The sequence below is a fragment of the Rhineura floridana genome, chromosome 8, assembly GCF_030035675.1.
Source record: "Rhineura floridana isolate rRhiFlo1 chromosome 8, rRhiFlo1.hap2, whole genome shotgun sequence".
Lineage (NCBI taxonomy): Eukaryota > Metazoa > Chordata > Lepidosauria > Squamata > Rhineuridae > Rhineura > Rhineura floridana.
Genome location: NC_084487.1, coordinates 108,603,095 through 108,625,597, shown reverse-complemented (window position 1 = coordinate 108,625,597; position 22,503 = coordinate 108,603,095). Strand labels below are relative to the sequence as shown.

General features: G+C 39.1%; 1 protein-coding gene across 5 annotated transcripts in view; it reads right to left on the bottom strand.

Annotated features, from left to right (window-relative positions):
• Positions 1 to 296: 296 nt before the first annotated feature.
• Positions 297 to 22,503, bottom strand: part of LRRK2 (leucine rich repeat kinase 2) — a 149,538-nt gene continuing 127,331 nt past the window's right edge. For all 5 annotated transcript variants that reach the window (XM_061640340.1, XM_061640342.1, XM_061640341.1 and 2 more), the window contains 9 exons: positions 21,123 to 21,223; positions 20,353 to 20,547; positions 14,836 to 15,029; positions 14,398 to 14,470; positions 12,266 to 12,450; positions 10,089 to 10,241; positions 7,708 to 7,916; positions 4,861 to 4,935; positions 297 to 2,279 (listed from right to left, as the gene is read on the bottom strand). In XM_061640340.1, the coding sequence (XP_061496324.1) occupies positions 2,158 to 2,279; positions 4,861 to 4,935; positions 7,708 to 7,916; positions 10,089 to 10,241; positions 12,266 to 12,450; positions 14,398 to 14,470; positions 14,836 to 15,029; positions 20,353 to 20,547; positions 21,123 to 21,223 (1,307 nt within the window). In that variant the 3' untranslated portion in view covers positions 297 to 2,157. The remainder of the gene's footprint in view (positions 2,280 to 4,860; positions 4,936 to 7,707; positions 7,917 to 10,088; positions 10,242 to 12,265; positions 12,451 to 14,397; positions 14,471 to 14,835; positions 15,030 to 20,352; positions 20,548 to 21,122; positions 21,224 to 22,503) is intronic.

Genomic DNA, 22,503 nt, shown 5'->3' with positions numbered 1-22,503 from the left:
TCCCAATCATTCTAAATCACCTCATTTAGCCTCCACACAAAACTGATACACCCTACTCTTTAATATATTGTATTTTTATAATTATAAGTGTTCTATATAATTGTGTTCTAAGTGCTACACATAAATTATCTCATTATTTTGACTTACTGAGAACAATTTGATTTCACTCAGCTTGCATATCACATGTAATATGGTAAAACATACACTATCTGTGAAAGCTATGTTCCAAATGATTTTATTACATATTTTTATTACATAATAATGATGTACAGTTTTTAATTATACATACACATAGAACATTTACAGTAGATAAACAAGAATGAATTCAAGCAGATCTTCACAATCCTGAATCTGCATACAGTCATAACATTACAGATAGATAAAAAATGGACAATGGTTCTTTCTCAGCACCTCCTGAGTAAGCCATTAGTTTATTAGTGAGAACGACTGTTTAAAAGTATAAGATATTGCCCCTTTTATAATTCCAGCTTGTTACAGTAGGGCCCCGCTCATACAGTGGGTTACGTTCCGGACCCCCGCTGTAAAGCAAAAACCGCTATAAAGCAGATCCCATTGACTTACATTGACCAAAATGGTGCCCGGCGGCAAAAAAAAGCCATAAAAGCGGAACAAGCGCTGTAAAGCAGGGCCTGTCTACAATTCACAACTGCTGTATTAGCGGAATGCTGTAAAGTGGGGCCCTACTGTATAGGGGAAAAGTGTATGGTGTGAGATAGCAAGTAGAACATCACAATTAAATAAAAGCTTGTTACTGAAGAATGTGGGAAGGGGGAAAGAGCATCCTGGCAGGAATATGTTAGTGCTATGCAACAGAGAATCAAGTCACAAAGTCATGATTGCCTTCACACAACAATAGCAATCTAAAGTGCTTAAAACAGGTTGACAGGGAAATGGATTACATTAGTTGATTTTAGGTCCAACTGATTTCAATGGGACCTAAATACAGCTAACTCAGGCTACAACCTTAAGAGCACTTGCCCATGAGTAAACACCATTGAATTCAATAGGACTTGTTTCTAAGTAGACAGGGGATTGTATCTGACAAAGTCATCTCATTAGCACAAGGGACTGCTGCTTGCGCAATAGGCCTTCCTCTCCCTTCCCTCAAATGCACTCCCGAATCTTTTCTGAGGTCCCATCAACACTCCACAGCAGATTTGAGGGTATGCAGGAAGAAGTCCCATTGTGCAGGCAGAAGTCCTTGCGCTAATGGGACAACTTCATTGGATTCAACCCATAATTAGACTTGCACTGTTAGTTGGAAGTCATCCATAGGATTAGATCTAGACTAAGTTATACTCAGAGTAGATCCACTGAAATCAATGGGCATATGTTACTTAAATCCATTGATTTCAGTGGGTCTACTCTGAGTATGACTTAGCTGGCTATCACCCTATATATTTAGGAAAAGCAAAGAGCAAAGTTCTGTTGCAAGATTATACAGCAAGTACTTAATATTTGACTGGATGGTAACACCTGAAACAGCAAGCACACATATTGGTATTAACTATTTTATTTACAGCAGGATCTGGAACCCAGTACTCAGGTATGCAAATGAATAATAAACTGTGTACAGTTATACAGTGCTAGTCCTACTCACAGTAGACCCATTCAAGTTAATGGACAACTACTCTAGGTTCATTAATTTCTGTGGGTCTACTCTGAGTAGGACCTAGAGGAATACAACTCTGTATACAGTATTTATCTGAGTAGTTTTACACACACCCCCAAAAAGGATCTGTTCAACTTCCTACATTTAAATAGTTGCACCGCTCTGTAACATTTCTTTATTGATATCATAATGCTTCAAAAAGTTACAAAGTATATAAAATATTATTCAATTACATATACTTACATACACTATAAATACAGTATGGGATGGTGGAATTACTCTAACTTGGAGTGCTATAAATGACATCAAAAACCAGATGAAAGGAGTTCAGTTTATATATTACAGTTTGAGGTTTTTCCCCCCGTGGCGTTGGAAAAAGGATAATACTGCCCTGTCGCTAATATTCTTTGTATTTTCAACAAAGCCAGTGTTGGTGTATTCTGACAAGCATTTATGCTGCACACTTCAATGGAGCGAGCACAGAACCTTCCCATACAAGTCCTGTGAAATAAATGTCCAGCTAGTTAATCCAATGAAAAATTCTTCATTTTTTCTGCTAACTCTTGTCTTCTCTCAATATGTTTTCTCAGATTTTGCACTTCATGTGGCAGATTAATGTCCCATACAGACAGAAACGACTGTATTCCTGTGAACAAATTGAGGGGGAAATGGCTGAAAATGTTAAAATAAAAAATATCTGAAGCATATTTTTAACTAAGTGATTTTTTTTTAGAAACAGGAGCTGAACTACTATAAACAGACACTTAGGCTGCAATCCTATGCATACTTAATTGGGGAAAACTCCCACTGAATGCAACAGAACCTACAGGCACAGGTTTACACTATTAATAACTAGCACATTGTTTAAAGGACTGAGTGTTAAGATGGGGGCCAATGGCAGCAGATCCATTTGGACAAAACTGTCTCCAAGCTTCTTTTTCATGGTCTGGAAAGGAAAATCTAGCATACATGAGGCCCACGTGCAAGCAGTATTCTTACTTAGTCCTAGAGTTCTATGGTATCTGTAAATGAAGCAGTTATCATGGTTGCCTGACATGAGAAAAGACTGAAATTGTAACCAGGCAGAACCAGCCCTTTAAGGGGTTGCATGGAGCAGGTCCCAAATACTTAGACTGGGAAAGACCTCTGCCTCAGAACTGGGTATAGGGATGGACAAATCTGTTACTTTCTGGTGTGTATCACTTTTGCATGCTTAAACTACTGCATAGGCTTACTGGCATAAAAAAGTCAAAAGTGAGGATGCCTGCTGATTCTCTGCTGGAAAAGTGTTCCACAGCAGGGGATCGGCAACACTAAATGTCCAACTTCTGTCTGAGGCCAATTGGGCCTCTGTAGCATAGGTGAAATTAACAGCACTACTCTGGATGATCTCAGTGTTTAGGCTGGGATATAAAGGCTCAGGTGGTCCTTAAGGTATCCCGGACCCAAGTGTTCACGGCTTTACATATCAACACAAGAGCACTGAACATGGCCCAGTACCATATGGGTAGCCTGTGTAGATGTTTTAGCAGAGATGTCACCTGCTGTCGACTATCTACCCCCATCAGCAGTCTAGCCACTGCATTCTGCACCAGCTGGAGCTTCCAAACCAGGCCCAAGGTCAGCCCCACACAGAGGACGTTGTAGTAATCCAGTCTTAAGGTTACCAATGCATGGACTACAGTGGCCAAAATATCCTGATCCAGATACAGCCATAGGTGGCATACCAGATGAACCTGGTAAAATGTATTTCTAGCCACCGAGGTAACTTGGGCCTCTAATGACAACAATGTATCCAGGAGTACTCCCAAGCTACATATCTGCTCTTTTAGAAGAAGTGCAGCCCTATCCAGAACAGACGACTGGCCTATCTTCTATACACAGGAACCACCTATCCACAGAACCTACATCTTTCCAGGATTCAAACTTTGTTTATTGGCCCTCATCCAGTTCACAGTGCCCTAAGCTTGCACAGCCTCCCCTGATTCGAATGCTATGGGGAAGTACAGCTGCATGTCAGCAGCATGCCAATGGCACCATGCTCCAAAACTCCTAACGGCCACTCCCACTGGCTTCATATAGATGTTAAATAGCATTGGGGACAAAATAGTGCACTGTGGAACCCCACAGCACAGGTACCAAGGAGTCAAAGAACACTCCCTCAATGCTACCTGCTACCATGCAAGTCGGAATGACACCAATGTAGTACAGTGCCTCCGATACCTGTCCTACACAGTCAATCTAGGAGGGTACCATGGCCAATGGTATCAAATGCTGCTGAGAGACTAAGTACTTTCTTTTTGTTTTGAAATTATGTCCTATTATATTTGATTTTTATTGTTTGTACATCATTTCAAGATTCTCTGACTAGAAAGCAATTTTCTAAACAAATAAAGTAAGACTAACAGGGTTACACTCCTCCGCCCGTCTCCCAGGTCATCAATCAGGGTAATCAAGGCTGATTCAGTCGCAAACCGAGGCCCAAACCCAGACTGAAGAGGACCCAGATCATCAGTGTGATCCAGCAACACTTGCTCTGCCACTACTCTCTCCATCACCTTCTCCCAAAACAGGGTACTGGAGTGGCAACTGGCAACTAGTTATTACACATCATTGGGTACAGGGTGGGCTTTTTAAGGAGTAGCTGCAAGCTGGACATCAAGGGGAATTGTGGCTAGTTCCAAAGCAAAAGAGAGAACTTTAGTTATTCCCTTCTCTGGTTCATGGGAGAGCAGTGAAAAGTGAGGAACACAATCATGCAGAGTTGTTTATATAGCAAAAAAACATGGTTTCCAATTACATCTGAGCTGGGCCATGTATGACTGGTGGAGCTAACAACAGCCATCTTATGGAGTGTTTTAATCAGCAATTAAAGCAGTAGGCTGCAATCCTACACACACTTATCAGGGAACAAGTCCCATGGAACTTACTTCTGGGTTAACATGCATAGCATTGCACTTGCAGTTAATTAGCAAGCTGTGTAGCATATTAAAACTTTGGGTACATGGAAGTGGTCTCCACAAAGACTATATGGGGCTTTCTGTTGTGTATTAGTGACATTGCATAACATAAATTTGCCAAGGGTCTGCAAAAACAGAAGACAGAACAAACAGCAGTGAAAAGGCTACCACTGCATAATCTCATAAGACGTTTACAGATACCTTTAAAAGCAGAATGTTTATATAGAGGGTGAAGTACTCTGCATAACAGAAGTCACTAATCCTTACCTTTGGCATATTTGTTGTCTTCACTATCACCTTTATGGCAGTAGCCCAACACTAGAACAACATTCTTGAGGCTCCCTATTGCCAAACAAAAAAAGTAAAACATCCAATATTCTTAACTGAATTTTCATTTGTAACAAAACAGTTTATCAGTATTAACAGTACATTGGCTTGGATCCAATTCATCCTGTGTGCAAGAGGAAAGCACTTCCATGCAAGCACCTGCTGAGGTAAGTGGATTTTTCTACCCCTTTTGATTGCAGCCTCTCCTGACACCCTTTGACAGGGTTTTTTTTGGTGGGACGGGACAGGGAAGTTTCCACTAAAAACAATGAGACTTGCTTCTGAATAGGCATGTATAGGATTGCACTATAAGAATAATGCAGGTAGATCAATGACAAAGGTCCTTATTAACATGTATCTTGGGCACTGGAGAGTGCAAGTGTTCCCCCCAAGCAATGTAACCTTGCTCAATTAATATAAATTACATTTTAATCATAGAATGTAGTGAACAGATCTCTGTTTTAATCTGAGGGTTCAAATATCTTCCCATTTATCAAACTTAATTTCTCCACATGTTGTATTTTAGCACTCATGTAAACCTTGGTCTGTTCTCACTTTTTTTTGGGGGGGGGGACATTTTCCTTACAACTGTAATGATTCAAACAATAAGGGAAAGTTGCTGAAAGCAAATAAACTCATATACATTTATCTCAAAGGTTCTACCAGTCCTTTACAGCACAACCCTATACATGTCTACTTAGAAGCAAGTCCCCTGAGTTCAGTGGGGCTTCCTCGCAGGAAAATGGATATTGGATTGTATCTTTAGAGACTAGTATCTGAGTCTGCTATTGCTAGTTTTGCCATAATTGTTTTGGCTGTTTTAGTGGGCTATTAGCTCAGTTTGCATATAATGCTAATCCAAACCATAGCTTAGCATAAATGTATGGGTCCCCAGAGAGGAGATCATGACCACTGCACTCCTCCCTTGGTCCTCCGCTTGCCGAGCTCATTGGGGCTAAGCCATGGCTTGGCTTAGGGTATCATCTGAACTCAATCTTGTGGGTTGTTCCTTCCAGAGCTGTAAACCAAGAACAAACCACAAACCTGTGTTTGGATGACACATTAGGTAACACGGCAGCAGGACGACTGGGGGAAGAGTACAACCATCTCCTCTCCAGGAACCTGCATGCTTGCACATTCATGCTAAACCATGGTTCAGGGTTACGTGTGAATCAGGCCAGTGCATTTTTTTACCTTCTTTCCATCACCATGAAAACTTGCACACATGAAAAAGTGATTAATAAAACTTGAAAAATAAATATATTTGTTTTTGAGCTCTACTAATTTGAACAGAACATACTTCAAAGTGGCTATATCTATATTAGGGATGGATGAATCTGTCAATTTTCGTTCTCTCAGTTTCTCATTTTTCCAACCATAAATTCAATTTCCACTTCAGTTTGTGATTTTTTTTAAAAAAAAGGTTTACATAAAAATTCAGCAGCATTTTAGTGCAAATTTCTCCAAATATATATATCTTTGTACGCAATCTTAATATACAGTTTTGCAAACAATTTCCCCTAATATAATTAATTTTGCATGCTATTTTCACTAATGCATACATTTTTATGCATGTTACCCTAATACAAGCATTTTTTGTACACATTACTTGACTAGAGAACTGCATCACAAAATTCAGAGCAGTGTGCATTTTGAAGGATGGCTGCTTTTTATTTGTTAAGTTTGCCTTTAAATGTGAACTAAATTGAATTTCTCCCCATCCTCTGGGTTTATGTACATAATCTGGATTATGTTCCAATGCAACTGAGGCAAAGACGGTACATGTACATGGGGACGGTCATAGCTCAGAAGTAGAGCATCTGCGTTGCATGCAGAAGGCCCCAAATTCAGTCTTCAGGTCGGGCTGGGCGTGAACCTGTCTGAAAGCTTGGAGAGCTGCCGCCAGTCAGTGCAGACAATACTGAGCTAGATGGACCAATGGGTCTGACTCAGGATAAGGCAGCTTCCCATGTTTCAGTATGCTGACCACAGGGATTTTTTATCTAAACTTGCCTGACGGTATCATTTCACTTGTTCTGTTTCATGGTGTTCCATTAATAGGCTTCCAAATCATGAGCCTCACAGTTCCTTTCTCAGGGGTGGAATAATGAAAATGGCATTAAGAACAAAGTTCTAAAATCAGCACCAGGGGAGTGGGTGAATTCCAAGCAGCAGAACAGTTTTGCTTGACTCAAGTACTTTTGCTCTGCTGCTGAAAGAGTTTTTCCCTCTCCTGCTGCTGAGATCTCTACTCTTCCTTTCTGCTGCTGAGATTTTATGTTGCCATCACTGAAGAAGGGCTTAAAAAGTTTGAAGCTATTCCTTATTTACTATTTTTAGGGACACATATTTGGTCATAACTCAGAAAATTTGGAAAAAATGATAAAAGCAAAAAAAGGGGGGACGAAAGGAGAGATGAATTGATGCTATCTGTCTAAAAAGAGGTTGTATTATTTTGAGTCATACAGCTGTACTCTTTTCGTAAAAACTATTTTTATTATACTATTGTGCATTAGCTGAAGGATTTTTTGTTTTTGTTAAGTCGTTATTGTACGGAAGAAATCAATTAAAATGGTTAGTTTGGCACATTAAAGATTGCCCAGCTTTCTCATATACACGCACACACAAAATGTAAAATTAAAGTGGTAAACATGTTTGCCTAGCCTCCTTTACAAGCTGTGTGTCTAAAATATTGCTCTTAGTTCCTTGAAGGAAGCAGAGGACAAACAAACAAACAAACATTTTATTCCTGGGAACAAGATGATTTTCTGTGAATCCTTCACTTACCTAACTGGGCTGTCGTCATGAATCTAACAGAATGACAGAAATCACTTATTATTCTTATGGGACAACGTGTGGAGAGGTCAAGCAATAAGATATGCCCTCCCCCTGTGCCAATCCATAGTGCTGTATTCTTCTGCAGGCAGATGCTTTTCACTCTTCCTGGATAGGCGAGTTTTTGTTTTGATTCTTTATTCAGTTTTGGCACCTCCTCTCTGAAACAATATGATGACATTTTATGTCAAAGTTGCACTGGATCACATCCTCCCTTTTGTTTCCTGTATATTTTCTTGTAAGCATCCGCTACTTGACACCATATGAAGTAAGATCTTATAAAGTGGCCATTGGTTTAACTGAAGGACAGAAATGCTTTGAACTACACTTTGGCCATTCCTTTTTCAATATCATTTAGAAGACGAAAAACAGTCCATCTAGCAAACTCTGGTTGCTTCCAGACTGTGAGCAGATCTCTCACTCGTTCAGATAGTATATACCCTTCTTGTAATAAAGTGCAACTTCATAATCATCCCCCAAGAAAGTAGGTACATTGTGATAAATAGCAAAAGCACTATTGAGCTCTTGAGCAACAAATCTACTTTAAAACAACAAACTTTTTCCAATAAGAAAAGTGACAGGGAGAAGCACTAGAATGTTTGGGATAACTACCACTTGATGGCAACACTGTATAACCTCTGTGCATATTTTGTCCAAACAAATCAGGATAAATATCCAACAAACAGAACATCTAGAAGCAATCTCTTACTAGTAGAGCTTAGTTTCTGGAAGCTATTTCTATTTATTTATTTATTTTTATTATTTATTTATTAAATTTATATCCTGCCCTTTCTCCCAGTAGGAGCCCAGGGTGGTATACAAAACACTAAAAACACCCTAAAAATCATAAAAACAGACTCTAAAATATAGTAAGACAAGGCATATTTAAACACGTTAAAAAAAACTTTTAAAACATCTTTAAAAAAAAGCTTTAAAAAGATCTTAAAAAGCAATTCCAACACAGACAGAGACTGGGATAAGGTCTCTACGGAAAAGGCATAACTAAATGCCATGATGAACCTGGGGCTGATGACAAAAATGGCAACCCTGTGCCAAGCTGTCCTTCCTTTCCCTTGTTAAGGTAACAATCATAATGTTGTTTCTCTCCCCCACCTCACTGATACCTTGAAATGGAAATGGATTGCCTTCAAGTCGATCCCGACTTATGGCGACCCTATGAATAGGGCTTTCATGGTAAGTGGTATTCAGAGGGGGTTTACCATTGCCTCCCTCTGAGGCTGAGAGGCAGTGACTGGCCCAAGGTCACCCAGTGAGCTTCATGGCTATGTCGGGATTCGAACTCTGGTCTCCCAGGTAGTAGTCCAGCACCTTAACCACTACACCACACTGCTCAATAATGTGAAATGGAGGCGGGATAACACACATGATGTGACATCATGTGTTTCTATTATTACATGTTGCAGATTAAGGAAGAGGAACTTGATATAGGCTATGCCATTTTCAGCAGCAGCTCCATTTTCCTTATAACATTTAGTTCTGCTCTAACATTAAACATATGATGGAAAATATAAAGGAGTTAATGCCTTTGACCATATATGGAGTGCTTTTCCTCAATAATGAACAACAAGCAGAACTTGCACATCTAGGATTAGGAGAAAGGGTTTCCTAGTCAGAGGACATGAGGTCCTAACCTACTCAAGCATTGCTCAGTTTATAGATCGAGCACTGATGGTTATTTGTCAGTGCTGCTCCTGTAACATGATGCTTTATCCTTCCCTCCTCCCTCCCCTTGACCAATTACCCTGTAAGACAGGGGTGAGCAACTTGTGACATGGGGTTGATGGGAGCTGGAATCAATCAGCATCTGGAGGACCAAAGGCTCCCAACCCCTGATGTAAAGGACATATGTGGGATACCTCTTATTTCATGTGGGGGCACTCTTTTGATGGTGGCAATGTTGCATTCACCAGGACGGGGCAGCGGTGTTTGGGCTTTTAAGGTACTTGATACATCAAATACCTAAATTCCAAGGAATCTAAAAATCTTTCTAAATAGACTATTTTATATGGTTGGTTTTAGTTGTTTCAGCTATGTGTTTAGTTTTTTCTATGACACTATTGTTTTTTCTATTGTTTTGTTTTGAACAGAAAAGCAACTCCTAAATAAATTAGGTAAGGCATACTGCCTTAATGGACCAGCCAAACAGCCTGAGACAGAGGACAAAAGAATTAAAGAGAAAGATTCAGCCAATGTATGCTGGGTTCGTGCTCTTTTAGTGTGGTTCCTGAGGTTATTTTGCTGTAAATCCATACTCTGGCTAAAAAATGGCTTTCGTTTCTGTGACTCCTCTACACAAAATATCAAACACTCACTTTAGAAAATGCACACAGTCGATTAGTTCACAAAGTTTCTCCGTCTTTTTATCCCAAATTTCCACAAAATAGCTGTTCTTCTTTGCCAAGTAGATGGATTTGTCTACAGCTATTGAAATAATGTTGGCATTGCTGAAAGTCTTGTGGCATAATCTGAGGATAAAAAAAATCAGAATGATACATGATGGCACTGACTAAGGATGTGGGAGAATACTGACAAAAATGGCAAAGGAGGCAGAAACTGCTGCCATTTGTGTGTTTGTCTGTGGTCAAAAGTGGAAATCAGTCAAGCAAATACAACCGGTATTCGTTCACATCACTGTGGTTTTTTAATTCACAAACAATACATAATGAATTACTTTTTTTAACATTGTTTTGATGTTTTCTTTACATTAAAATGGATGTAAGTTACGCAAGTTATGTAAATAGCAGACAGTGACACAAATAAGTAGTATTTGGAGGAAACCAAAATGCAGTGAAACACAAACAGCCCTGATTGTGACAAATACAGGTCGGAACAGAAACCGCTGCCTTCTTACATCCTTGGCATAGACACCATACTTGTGCTTGCAGAGATGGTAAGTTTACATAGATGGCAAACTTCTGTGCAAAAGCACATCTATGCTTTTAAAACAGTGGGGAGCCTCTGACCTGCACACCAAATTTGGCCTGGCAGAGGTTCCAATTAGGCCTGGGAATGTATCCTTCAAACCCCAGCCATCTACCCCATACCTGATGTCACATGTGACATCAGCTGTGGGACAGATACCAATGCGATTACAAAGGCACAACTGGGAGCTTAAAGTAAGTTCCTGATTGTTCCTTTGCTGGGGCAAGGTGTACTCCCATTGCCCATCAGCTGGAAACATACCCTGCTCCAATAGCAGGAGGAAGCTGGTTGAACTGAAACACCAGCTGAAACAGAGCTTTCCCCCCTCTGTTTTAGCAGCGGTTTCAATACAAACCACTTCATGCTACTGACCCCTGCAGAAAGCAGGGTTGAACTCACCCGCCCATAGCTGGTGGTTGGCGAGTTCAAATTTGCTGGAAAGTGCTTTGCCAGCTCTATGGTCGGTGCTTCCCAAGTGCTGAGAACAAGGCTGGTAAAGCCTCTTGTACTGCAGTTCCTAATCACCCGACAACCTGCTGGCTGTCAGGAACCAGGGAACACAGGACTTTGACAGGTATGTCTGTGGGGACAACCCATCTGCCAATCATGTGACAGCATAATGCCATCAGGTGGTTTACAGGTGGGTTGTCCCACCCACCTGTCAAAGTTGGTCCATGAGGCAGGGGGACAGATAACAATCTGGCTCAACAGGCCCAAAAGGTTCCCCACCCCTACTTTAAAAAATAAATGGAAAATGCCGCCTATAGAATATCTACTATAATAAGTGTGTTTGTATGTAATTAATTTTTTTTGATAGCAGGTTCCTTGCTACCAGAAACCTCACTGTATAGGCCAAGGGTAGCCAACATCGTGTCTTCTAGATACCCATTAACCCATGACCATTTACCATGCTAGCTGAGGCTGATCAGAGTTAAGAATCCAACAAAATCAGGAGGGCATCTCACTGACTACCCCTGAAGTTGGCTGTGCTAATAGCTACATTTGCACATGCCCAACAAGGGTTTAATTAATTGCCAATTGGCGTCACCTAGAGTGCCTCCATGATATCAATGGAGTGGTTTGGATCACCTTCTGGGTGTACAAAGTGTACACAGTTCTCAAAGAAAATCAGCAGAAGTTGGCAGAAATGTATTCCAGGGTATTTATTACAGAATAAACAAGGATTGACAAAATGGCTATAACTGGAAGCAAATATACCTGGGAAAGGTGTAAAGCATTTATGCAAACATGAAAGTACCTGGACTCCCTGGACCTCCGGCAAATGAGTGCAAGACACTCAGCATTTGTTTGGAAGTTATAAACAGTTTAGTTACCCTTATCACATAAATTATATTTGACAAGTGATAAGGTCAACTAAGGTTTCTTATGCTTGGGGGAGGGAAATCCTATCCTCCTCACTCCACCAAAAATATTCAGATGAAGTAATAGTAAAGAGAAGTAACAACCCCCCAAAAAAGCAAGATACTTAAAAATAAGTGACATACTTCACAGAAAGCAACAAAGAAAGACAAAAGCACATGATTATAATTAAAATGAACAAACTTACATTTGGCTTGCCTTTGTCTCAATGAGTTTTTGGACAGACAAGTCGCTAGATAATGATACAATCTTTGTCCCACAACCTCCCCAGATTGTATTTTTTTCAGATAAATAATTAGATTCACTTAAACACATAAGTGGAGTGCTGATGTTTCCAACTAGTAAAATCTTCAAAGGTGCAGCACCTTTGCACTGAAAATGTAGAAAACACATCAGTGAGAAAATATTTTAAGTGTGAACAAAACATCAGTACTTTCTGAAAATAAAGGATATTGCTGTTAGACAAAACTTTAAAAAGTTTTGAATGATGGTGCAAATATCTAAAGATTTATTTATTTCTTAAAATGTATTGGGATACCATTTATATGATGTGCAGAAACTAGAAGTTCTATGCATAAACCACTTAAATACAGATCAACATGTTTTCATTCATTTATGCAAAATGAGATAGCGTAAGGAGAAACAACAGCTGAGGAGGGAAATAAAACTAATGAAGAAAGGATATTTGTTGTGTATGATCTACAAAGTGTCGAGCTATAACTGAATTTAATATTGTTTATAAAATGTACACACACACACTATATATATAGTGAAGAATAAATTGGGGAAACACTTATGTGTGACTATGGATGACTATGGGCTGAGCACTTTTCAAGTGGTCACTGTGCAAACAAGCTATAGGGTGAAGAGACCCAATTCTTACATCACTCACAGTGCAGAGCCAAAACATTGGGGTTGCATGCTGAACCATTTTCTTGGACTCTTTTTCATATATGTCATACATAAAAGAGTTGATTCAGATATGTGTATAGCCCCCATCTCCTTTGTTCCTATCTACTCCATCCAAACTGGTTGCTAACATCTTCTGCAATATGGAGAATATCGAGTTCCTTATGCTGTCCAGGGCACAACTGTTCTTAATTACCTCAAGCTAGAAATGTGGAGGCATTGGTGATTAATAAATAGCCAGAATATTCTCTGCTACTGGCCACTGCAAGATTCTAAGAGTCTCAATAGAATTTTGAAGATTTTTTTTTTAATAGCAGGTGCTGATGGCATATCACAAACCACTTTTTGAACTTCACTCTTTAGAAAAAGTATTGGCCTCAAGCCTGGGTGGGGATGGATGGCTGCTGTTCAAGAAACACCCTTTGAGCATGCAGAACTAGTCCCATGATTCTTTGGATCCAAGCCAGTGTTTCCATCTTTTTAGTGCCAATGGATATAGTCATCAAATGGTTCATAGACCCAACTAGAGTTCTACAGAACAAATAATGCAGTCAGAGGTATTCAAAATAAGACATTTATAGGGTCATGCTGTATCTGATTCAAGAGAGCTTTATGGATAAAAATGGTGTGCGTGTTGCAGGTTGTGATGCCTGTGTGATCCCAGAGGAATCTAGAGTGCCAGCTTGAAGACATTGAAATGGAAGTCCTTAAGCACAAATATCTATTGATAGATGTTTAAAGCAGGTCTGCAGAACCTTTGGCCCTCCAGATGTTGTTGAACTGCAACTCCCATCATCCCTGATCATTTGCTATGCTTTCTGGAGCTGATGGGAGTTGGGGTCCGACAACACCTGGAAGGCAAAATGTTTCCCAGCCCTGTCTTAATGGAAAGGCTTTGCAATGCCTAATCTAGCCCATAATGCCATTTTTGCAGAGAATAGTGAACAGGAAAGGGGGGGATGCAAGGAATAGGAAAAGCATTAGATTCCACAACCATTAGTGGGAATCTCAAGGAACATGCACAGCATTCCATTTAAAGTAGCCTGGTTTACTTGTCACAGTAAGCTGCAGTCAGAAACAAATGATGGTTTAGTGTCAGGATAATGCTAGCTAATGCTGTGGTTTTACCACCTTGGTAAAGAGAGGAGCAGGGCAGGTGTGATCTGAGAAGCATGCCCCAACTTGCTGTTTGTTTATGGTAAAACATAATTTATTTCAGACTATGGTTTACCATTATGTATGAAAGAAGCCTATAAGCGACTTCCCTATTCATTGATATTTGGGTAGCATCTGCTGTCAGGGTTTTAGAAAGACTTTAACCCTTCAACACAAATGAAAATAAAAAAGTACATTAAAAAGGAATGTGTTTCATTGCTGTAAAATTCTTAGAAGATAGAGCTGTATATGTACCTTTACTGCCCTGTCTTCAAAAACTGCTAACTGTCCATCAGCTGTACCCACTAAAAAGAAATTCTTCTGTTTGCTGAAATGAAACAGGGATACAAGTGTATCACTGAAATAGGTTTATCACATAGACCATACTGTATACTTTTTATAGAAAGAACCTTTTCCTGCATATTGAAAGAACCATTGCACATACACAATTTTTAGTAACCTGCACAAATATACAAGTGCAGTATTACATCACTGAGTGTACACATCAAGTGTATTCAACTTCCCATTTTGCAGTCTATGGTAAAAGCAGTCTTGCAATTAGCCATATGCCCAAAAATGGTAATAACCCTGATAATACCCACTATTCAAGCCACCTTGTCTTTCTGGGTGAATAATTTTTTGTACTGCACATATATATATACATGCTTGATCTATACTTAGATGCATCCATACTTTTGCTTTGCGAAAGAGTTGCAATAAAGGCATGTGACAGAATCCGACATCTTCTGAAGTTGGTGCCTGTGGTCCTCATCTTGTGTATGAAAGACCCACAAAGAACCAGATTGTGTTCCTGCTACAATCCAGCTTTCCTTCTCTGCAGAAAGAGTTACCAAGGCCAAACACAATACTCGACAATCTGCAAAGACCTGACAGAGAAAAAGAAAAAAAGAAGGAATAATAAACATTTAGACTCAGTTCCATAAACACATTAATTTTTCTGGGACCTTTACTGGCTTTTATCTCCACTAATTTCCTTTAACTGAAACTTCTAGAAAAAAATTCATTTGACTGACTCCTTTATCGCTTCAACACTGGTAGCTATCATGGGGCTACACAACACATGTAAATGTTTCTTTTTCACCAAACATAACTTGTAGAGTGCAATTTCCTTTTCTCTCAACATTATACTTCTGTAAGATGTTCTAAAACAAGCAATACTTTTATCTGGAACAGGAAAATTAGAGGTAATACAAGAACGATACTTCACATTATGAATCATACATATAATGAGAATCCGGATTCATTATTATTATGTGGAGTGGCCTTTCCTGTTTAGTGTACTGTATAATTGTAATTTTGGACACAATTTTATAAATTGGATTCAAGCTATTTACTCCTAAAACAGATTAACACCAATGGTTTTAAACCAAAAACATTTAGTCTATCCAAGGAACAAGACAAGGCTGCACCTTGTCTCCTTTATTATTTGTTTTGGTTATATAGCCTATAGCTGCTAAAATAAGAGATGGCCAGAGATCAAGGGAATTTTAATAAAAAAAGGTTGAAAAAATAAAATTATATGCAGATGATATAGTTTTAACTATAACAGAACCTAAGCAGTCGCTGAAGGCTTTAGAAAAATGAATAATAGATTATGAACATTTGGCAGGTTATAAGCTGAATAAAACAGAAATCATAGAGCTAAAAGAGAGAAGAATTAAAAAAACCCCAACAATTGACTGTCATTGGTAAAAAAATCCTGGTTCTATACCTAGGAATAAGATTGGCCTCAAACTTTCAGAATCTATACAAATATAACTATGAAGTACTTTTCAAAGAATGCCTATTTTTAACAGAAGAATGGAAGAAGTTAAATCTATCCTTTTTCAGGAAGGACAGCTACCATTAAAATGATTATTCCTAAAATCATTTTTTTTATTCCAACAGTTACCAATTAAATTAACTAAAAATCAGCTAAATGAATGGCAGAATATCTTAATGAAATTTATCTGGCTAGATAAAATGTCTGAGCTTAAAGCATCAGTTTTATATTATGAAAAGGACAGAAGAGGGCTTAAAGTTCCCAATATATCTCTTTTGTATATCCCCGATTGTTTAAATTGGTTAATGGACTGGATTAAAGAACCTTACTCAGCAAGGCGGTATATGACCATACATTGCAATGAGAACAAAATGGATACTTACATAATAAATCTAAAAGGTCTGTCTTCAACTGTTTCCTATGCAAAAATGTGCATGGAATATCTACACCGATTCTGTGCAATAGAAAACTGACCATGTAGCAGCAAAAACCGAGAGTGTGAAACTTATACACTCGCTGGAATGCCTATTAGCAGTGAGACGAAGGCCAAGAAATCCATTCAAGAAATCCTTTCCTTCAGCATCTCGGGGTTCTCCCTCCTTTTTTCTCCTCCAGGTCGAGCCCTGGCCAGGGACCCCTGAAGAGCCCCTCCTTGGGGTGAGTGGATAGCACTCCCATTCTGCAATCTGTGCCAGGGTCAACTGAAGACCCTGACAGAGATTGCAGAGACGGAGCTCCCAGGCACCCCCCTACAACTATGCAGGCCTGCAACATGTGCCTGCATGCCCCACCTACCTCTCCCATTGTGGTGAATGCTGGCTGCGCTGTGCACATGGCTGCCATCAACCAAGATGGCGGTCAAGGCTTCCCTAAGGGGCCGATGTCTCAGCCACCATCTTGGTTTATAGTAGGCATGTGAGCACAATGTGACCAGCGTTTACCGCAGCGGGAGAGGGAGGTGCAGGTGGGTGCTGGGGGCCTGGGGCAGGCTGGTGCCAGCCCTGTTACTCAGATATGTCTGGAGTATTAGGAATGTCTATCCATGAAATATTATAGGGAAAGAAAAGCTGAAGCTTAAAAATAATTTTATTCTATATAATATTGTGAAAGTATGGGACAAACAGAAAAGACTGTTGCCCCTCACCTTTGGAGTTGTTATTAGAGAAGTTGTGTATTAGTTGAGGGTGAGGTCTTCTAATAAGCTTATTAGAACAATCAATCTCACAAAAGATTAAATATGCTTTCAGATTTGGAGATATAAGCTAAGATGCAGGGCAGAAAACCAAAACTGGTTTGCATATTATTTATTTATTTATTAAATTTATTTGTCACTTTTCTTCATAAAAATGAACCCAAAGCAGCATAAATAAAAAGATTTTTTAAAATAATATTTACCGGTAAGAGCTATAGCCGAAGAACATATGAGGAAACTTGGACATAGGAGAGACTTAACAGAGTTTGAAAAGTTAATTTTGAATAATAATTGACACCATCTAGCAAAACATTATCAACTTTTGTTTAAATATGAAACCAAGCTTGAACAAATTAAGGAATACATGATTAAATAGGGACAAGACATGGGAGAAAGCATTCCTTTAGATGTACGGGAGAACCTTTGGAAAGTCTCACAAATTCTCTCAATGTAGCTATAAGAAAAAATTGCTATAAGGTAATGTGTACATGGTACATTACTCCTGTGAAAATTAATAAAATAAATCAGAATTACTCTCAGGTATGCTGAAAATGTCAGAACGACAGAGGTGATGTTTTTCACTTGTGGTTGAGATATGAGGTTGCAAAGAAATGCTGGAAGGCAATTCAGAAACAACTGAATAAGATCTTAGGTTACCAGATACTTTTTCATCCTGTAATATTTTTGTTAAACAATCTAGAACACTCGGTAAATGTAAAGTACATGGAATTAGTTTCACATCTCCTAGTGGCCACAAGAATATTATATGCTAAATATTGGAGAGTAAGTTTCATACTAACAATTAAAGGAGAGAAAGTTTGAGAATACATAGTAATAGCCGAAGTGACATAATTTTTGAGGTTTCAAGAAAGAAGGAGAAATGATAGTTTTTTGGATAAGTGGTGAAGATTTATTGAATATATCCAAAATTATGGTCCAATATCTGAAATGAATTTGGGATTTATGATGCTTTGAGTAAGATATTATATTAAGCAATATAATACAGTTTAGCTTTAATAATCCATTAGTCATATCATGGATAGGGTGAATAATTTGTATGTATGTGTGTATGTATATATGTGTATATATAATTATTACTTTGATCATTTCTGTATTTTTGTTTTTTTATGTATGATGTTTATATTCCTTCTATGTGTTTTCAGTTTTTTAATTATAAAGAATAAAAACTAGAATGAGGAGCAATACATGATGGAAAAAAGGTTAACTAGCCATCTCCTCCTGGCATTCCTCCACTCAAAGGAGCAATGGCACTGAACTCTGAGTGCCCAAGCAGTAGCAGCTCTGAGTTGGTAATGAACCCACTCCCTGGCCCATCCTGAGTAGGTTTGCCAGCACCTGATTTTACACCCAGCCCCCGGATGTCTATGGAGGTTGAAGAATGGACTTCCATCTCCTGCAAGGATCAAGAAAGCCCTGCACAACTTCCATTGACTATGTCCCCACAGCCCCTTAAACAGTCAGCAGCTGCACCAAGGCACACTACACTTTAACTAGAACGATGCAACAATCAGAAGGTGGGACTTGAAACTTTTGCCCTTTCATTCTGACCCAGCATCCTTGTTCCTGTCCAGGATCCTGACCTCATTCCAGCACAAAGCCAGCCAATTTTCTATAATCACATTTGGGCCACTATCTTTTCTCAACAATGGAGATCAGGACAAAAGTTGAAGCCTCTCAAGGCTCATGCTATTATTTTTAGCAACACTCACTACATGCCCATAAGGTTATGAAACTTACACATAAGTAGATTTAAAAGGTAGGATTTGAAGCCTCATGCAGCAACAAATAAGAAAGGTCTGGAAACCCAAACTGCTGACATATATTTGAATCAAAGCACATCTTCTGCTGCCTGAGTTCTGCTCTGTTTTTTTTTTGGAAGAATAAAATAGGCTGCTTGCTGTCAAAGTAGCTTCTGTCTCTAGCAGTATATGACATTTGTAATTTGGCAGTTCCCTTGCTGAAACCTAAACAGCATAATGAGATGTCTAGTTTTCATCAGCCTTTTCTTTTTGGGAGGGGGGCAGTTAATGGAGATTTCTCCTAAGTTTCAAAATCAATACACTGTCAACAGTTTGCCAATGTTCAAAAAATTGTTCAAGCTAGAAATGTAATTTAAAGTTAGCTGAAAACTGCAATCCTGGAGAGGGTGAAAACATGCCCTACAGGCTGATAGCATGATACTATCACTGGTCTGTTTCCTCAGCTACTGTTATTTGCAGGGGGTATTTACGCTTTTCTTTCACTTTGTCAAGCATAATAATTAAGACTAATGTGAATGTATGTGCCAGAAAGCTTTCCTCCATCACCAATTATCGAGCAGCAGAAGAGGAAGGTGGAAGGGGTGGCTGGACTCAAATAGTCCTATAGACCCCGCCCCTTACACTGCACGTCGCGCTGACGTCACGGGCGCGACGCGCGACGTTGCCCCATTAACAGATGGGGGCAGCGTCTTCACCCCCACCTGCAATCATGCCCTGCTCGTCAGCTGCACGGCGAGCGGAGCTTCGTTTCTATAGGGCTCCAACTGAATTATTCTAAAATAAGAATTGTCCCCCTCCCCACCAAGATTAAGCCATCAAGTGAAAGCTTCAATCCACTCACCACTTCTGTCTCTAAAAATTAAATGTTTATCCAGCAGTTCCCCCCCCCCCAGCAATACGGCTAACAATCAGGACATCAGACTACGCACCATCCCATCCATGGCTTCTCCTTTCACTTGGAGCTAGTATTTTCTTTCCCTGGATTGCTTCCTGCCTTCTATTTTCTCCCACACCAGAAAATATTAGAAAAGGGAGTGAAAACTTAACAGAATAATCTACAGATGTAGCAGCAGCAGCTGAGGGAACACAGTGGTGATCTCATGATCCTATTAGCCAGTGGGGGAGGAGAGGTATTTTCAGGCTTCACTTTTGCTAGGCTATCATCAAAGTACATTTTCTTGAAAACTGTAACACCTATGGTAACTACTCTTGTTCTTCTACCATTTGACTTCGTAAGTGAATGTAATTATGAGACTGACAGATCTAAGACGTTAGTAGAAATCCCCATTACAAAATTTAAAACAAAACATACATTTCTACAACACGCAAGCTTATACACATGCTAAATTAATTGCCCTTTGGGGCTCTACTAATTAAAGTATGAAGTTTGTTACGTAAATACTGTATCCATCAATACTGAAGCATTTGTATTAAGTGCAAACTTTCACACTTACCTGACTGCTGTGACCATCTGAATTGAAGTCAATAAATGAGACCTGTGCTTTTTCTGTGCTCCCGCTACCTATCCAGACTCCTGTTGTCTTACAACTTTGATTTGCAGCAACCATGCATTCTGCTGTAAGAGTACAGGGTACTGAAATGTATCTCATCAAGCAGACAAGTTCTGCGGAGTTCAAAATCTCATAAACCTGCAGAAACACCACATTAGTAACAACACTGGGCAATTCCTTTACGCATTATGTAGTTAACACTACATTATGTAGAGATCAACTGTACAGTGATGAAATACACTGCCAATATCACATATTTTGTTTAGAAAGGCATTTATTGACACTGAATTAATTTGTAATGCTAAGAATTATTAAGATTATTAAATAAGCAGAAGGGCAGATGAAAAATGTATTTTATCAGGAAAATCCAACATAATTTTAGATCAGCAAAATGCTGAGATGGTAACAAATAATTTTGGATTTATGGTTATATATTAAGGCAAGTGACATTAACTTGCACAATTTAATGTATTGCCAGCACTATTATCACACAAGATCTACTGGTGAATAACTGTAGACCAATCTTACATATAGTTCATTAGAAATAATACCCTTCATTGGGGATTACTGCCAATAAAGTATGCTTCAGGTTGAAACTAAACTGTCATCCCTTATTAATTTATTTCATAAATTCATTTATGCAACATTGGTGATGTCCTTGTAACTGAGAGACAGAAGGAAACTTAAACATGTACCATGTAGACAATGCCTACCCGAGCAGATGTAGGTCTTTCCTGAGGATTTTCTTTCAAACACTTCTTAATTAAATCTTCAACTTCTGGCCAGGGGGTGCAGCTATATTCTTTGACAGGATCTAGAATTCAAGTTTTTGAGTTTCATATGGCGTAAAAGAACTGCACAGACCAGTGTTCAGTGTAGTAAATCAATTGCTTTAAAACAACTTCCTTATTGCAAAAATTACATTAGTCGAAGGGGTTTAAAAGAATGTTCATGTAAAATTAAATGTGAAACACAGATATTTAAATTCTCATCTGTCACTAGGACCACAATGGAATAATTGGAACATATAGCTTTCACAAAGGTGACTGGAGAGGCCAACAACCCCTTGAACTGCATCGCTCATAAGCCATATTCAGGAGTTGTTTGCCTCACATCATGATGAGGAAGCATGGACACTCTACCCATCGCATCACTGTCACTGATCCCACTGCACTCCATGCACTTGAAGGCGAACATTTGCCGTGGGGACCCTACTGTTCTTGTGAAATGTTCCCATACGATCTAGAACCCTGAAAGACCAGCGAGGCTCTACAAATACAGCAGGCTTTCTGCTACAGACCTTGACCCTCCAAATGCATGGAGGACAGCATGTCAGCCAATATGTCTCTGCTCTCCCTCATATTATTCTAATCACAAGGGGGACCCTAACAACTGAATAGGGCTACCAGATTATGTATAGTTCTGGAGAAAACTTGTCAAAAGAGAAATGATACTGCACAGTATAAAAGAAATAACTACAGCATACTGAGAAAATAAAGTGGCAATGCATAGAGAGAAAAGTTGCCTTTTCCCATCGGGGTTAACTTTTAGTGCATTGCAAAATTATCTGTGTTTGTAGAACTTAGCTTTGTTTCTTTCACAGAGATTTAAACCAAAATTAGAATTCTTAACAAACTGGTCCTCACTCATGAACTCCAACCAATGGAGTTGCCTGTTCTTAAATAGGGCTTGTCACCTTGTTCTCTTCAGTTTAAGTATCAGTTGCTTACACAAACATTTCCTTGACCTTTCCTTGAAGTCATAATGGGCCTCTCTCAATTATGCAGAGCTGCATGTACACAATGGAACCCCTGTACACATACCAGAGCAATTGAGTCAGGGGTGACACAGTTCTTCAAAATACACATGATGTCCCACATGCCATCTTATTTAAGAGGGACATTAAATAAGGAAAAACAAACCACCAATGAACAAGATGAGTATATAAACAAAACTAAGGATGGAGTACTTATTCTGTAAACCTACATGGTAAACTCAGAATCTCAATTACCTTGTGAGTGCAAAATCAGCACAAATTTAGGAAGGTCATGAGGATACCAGAAAAGGAAATAAGACAAAACTTCCTAGGGGAAT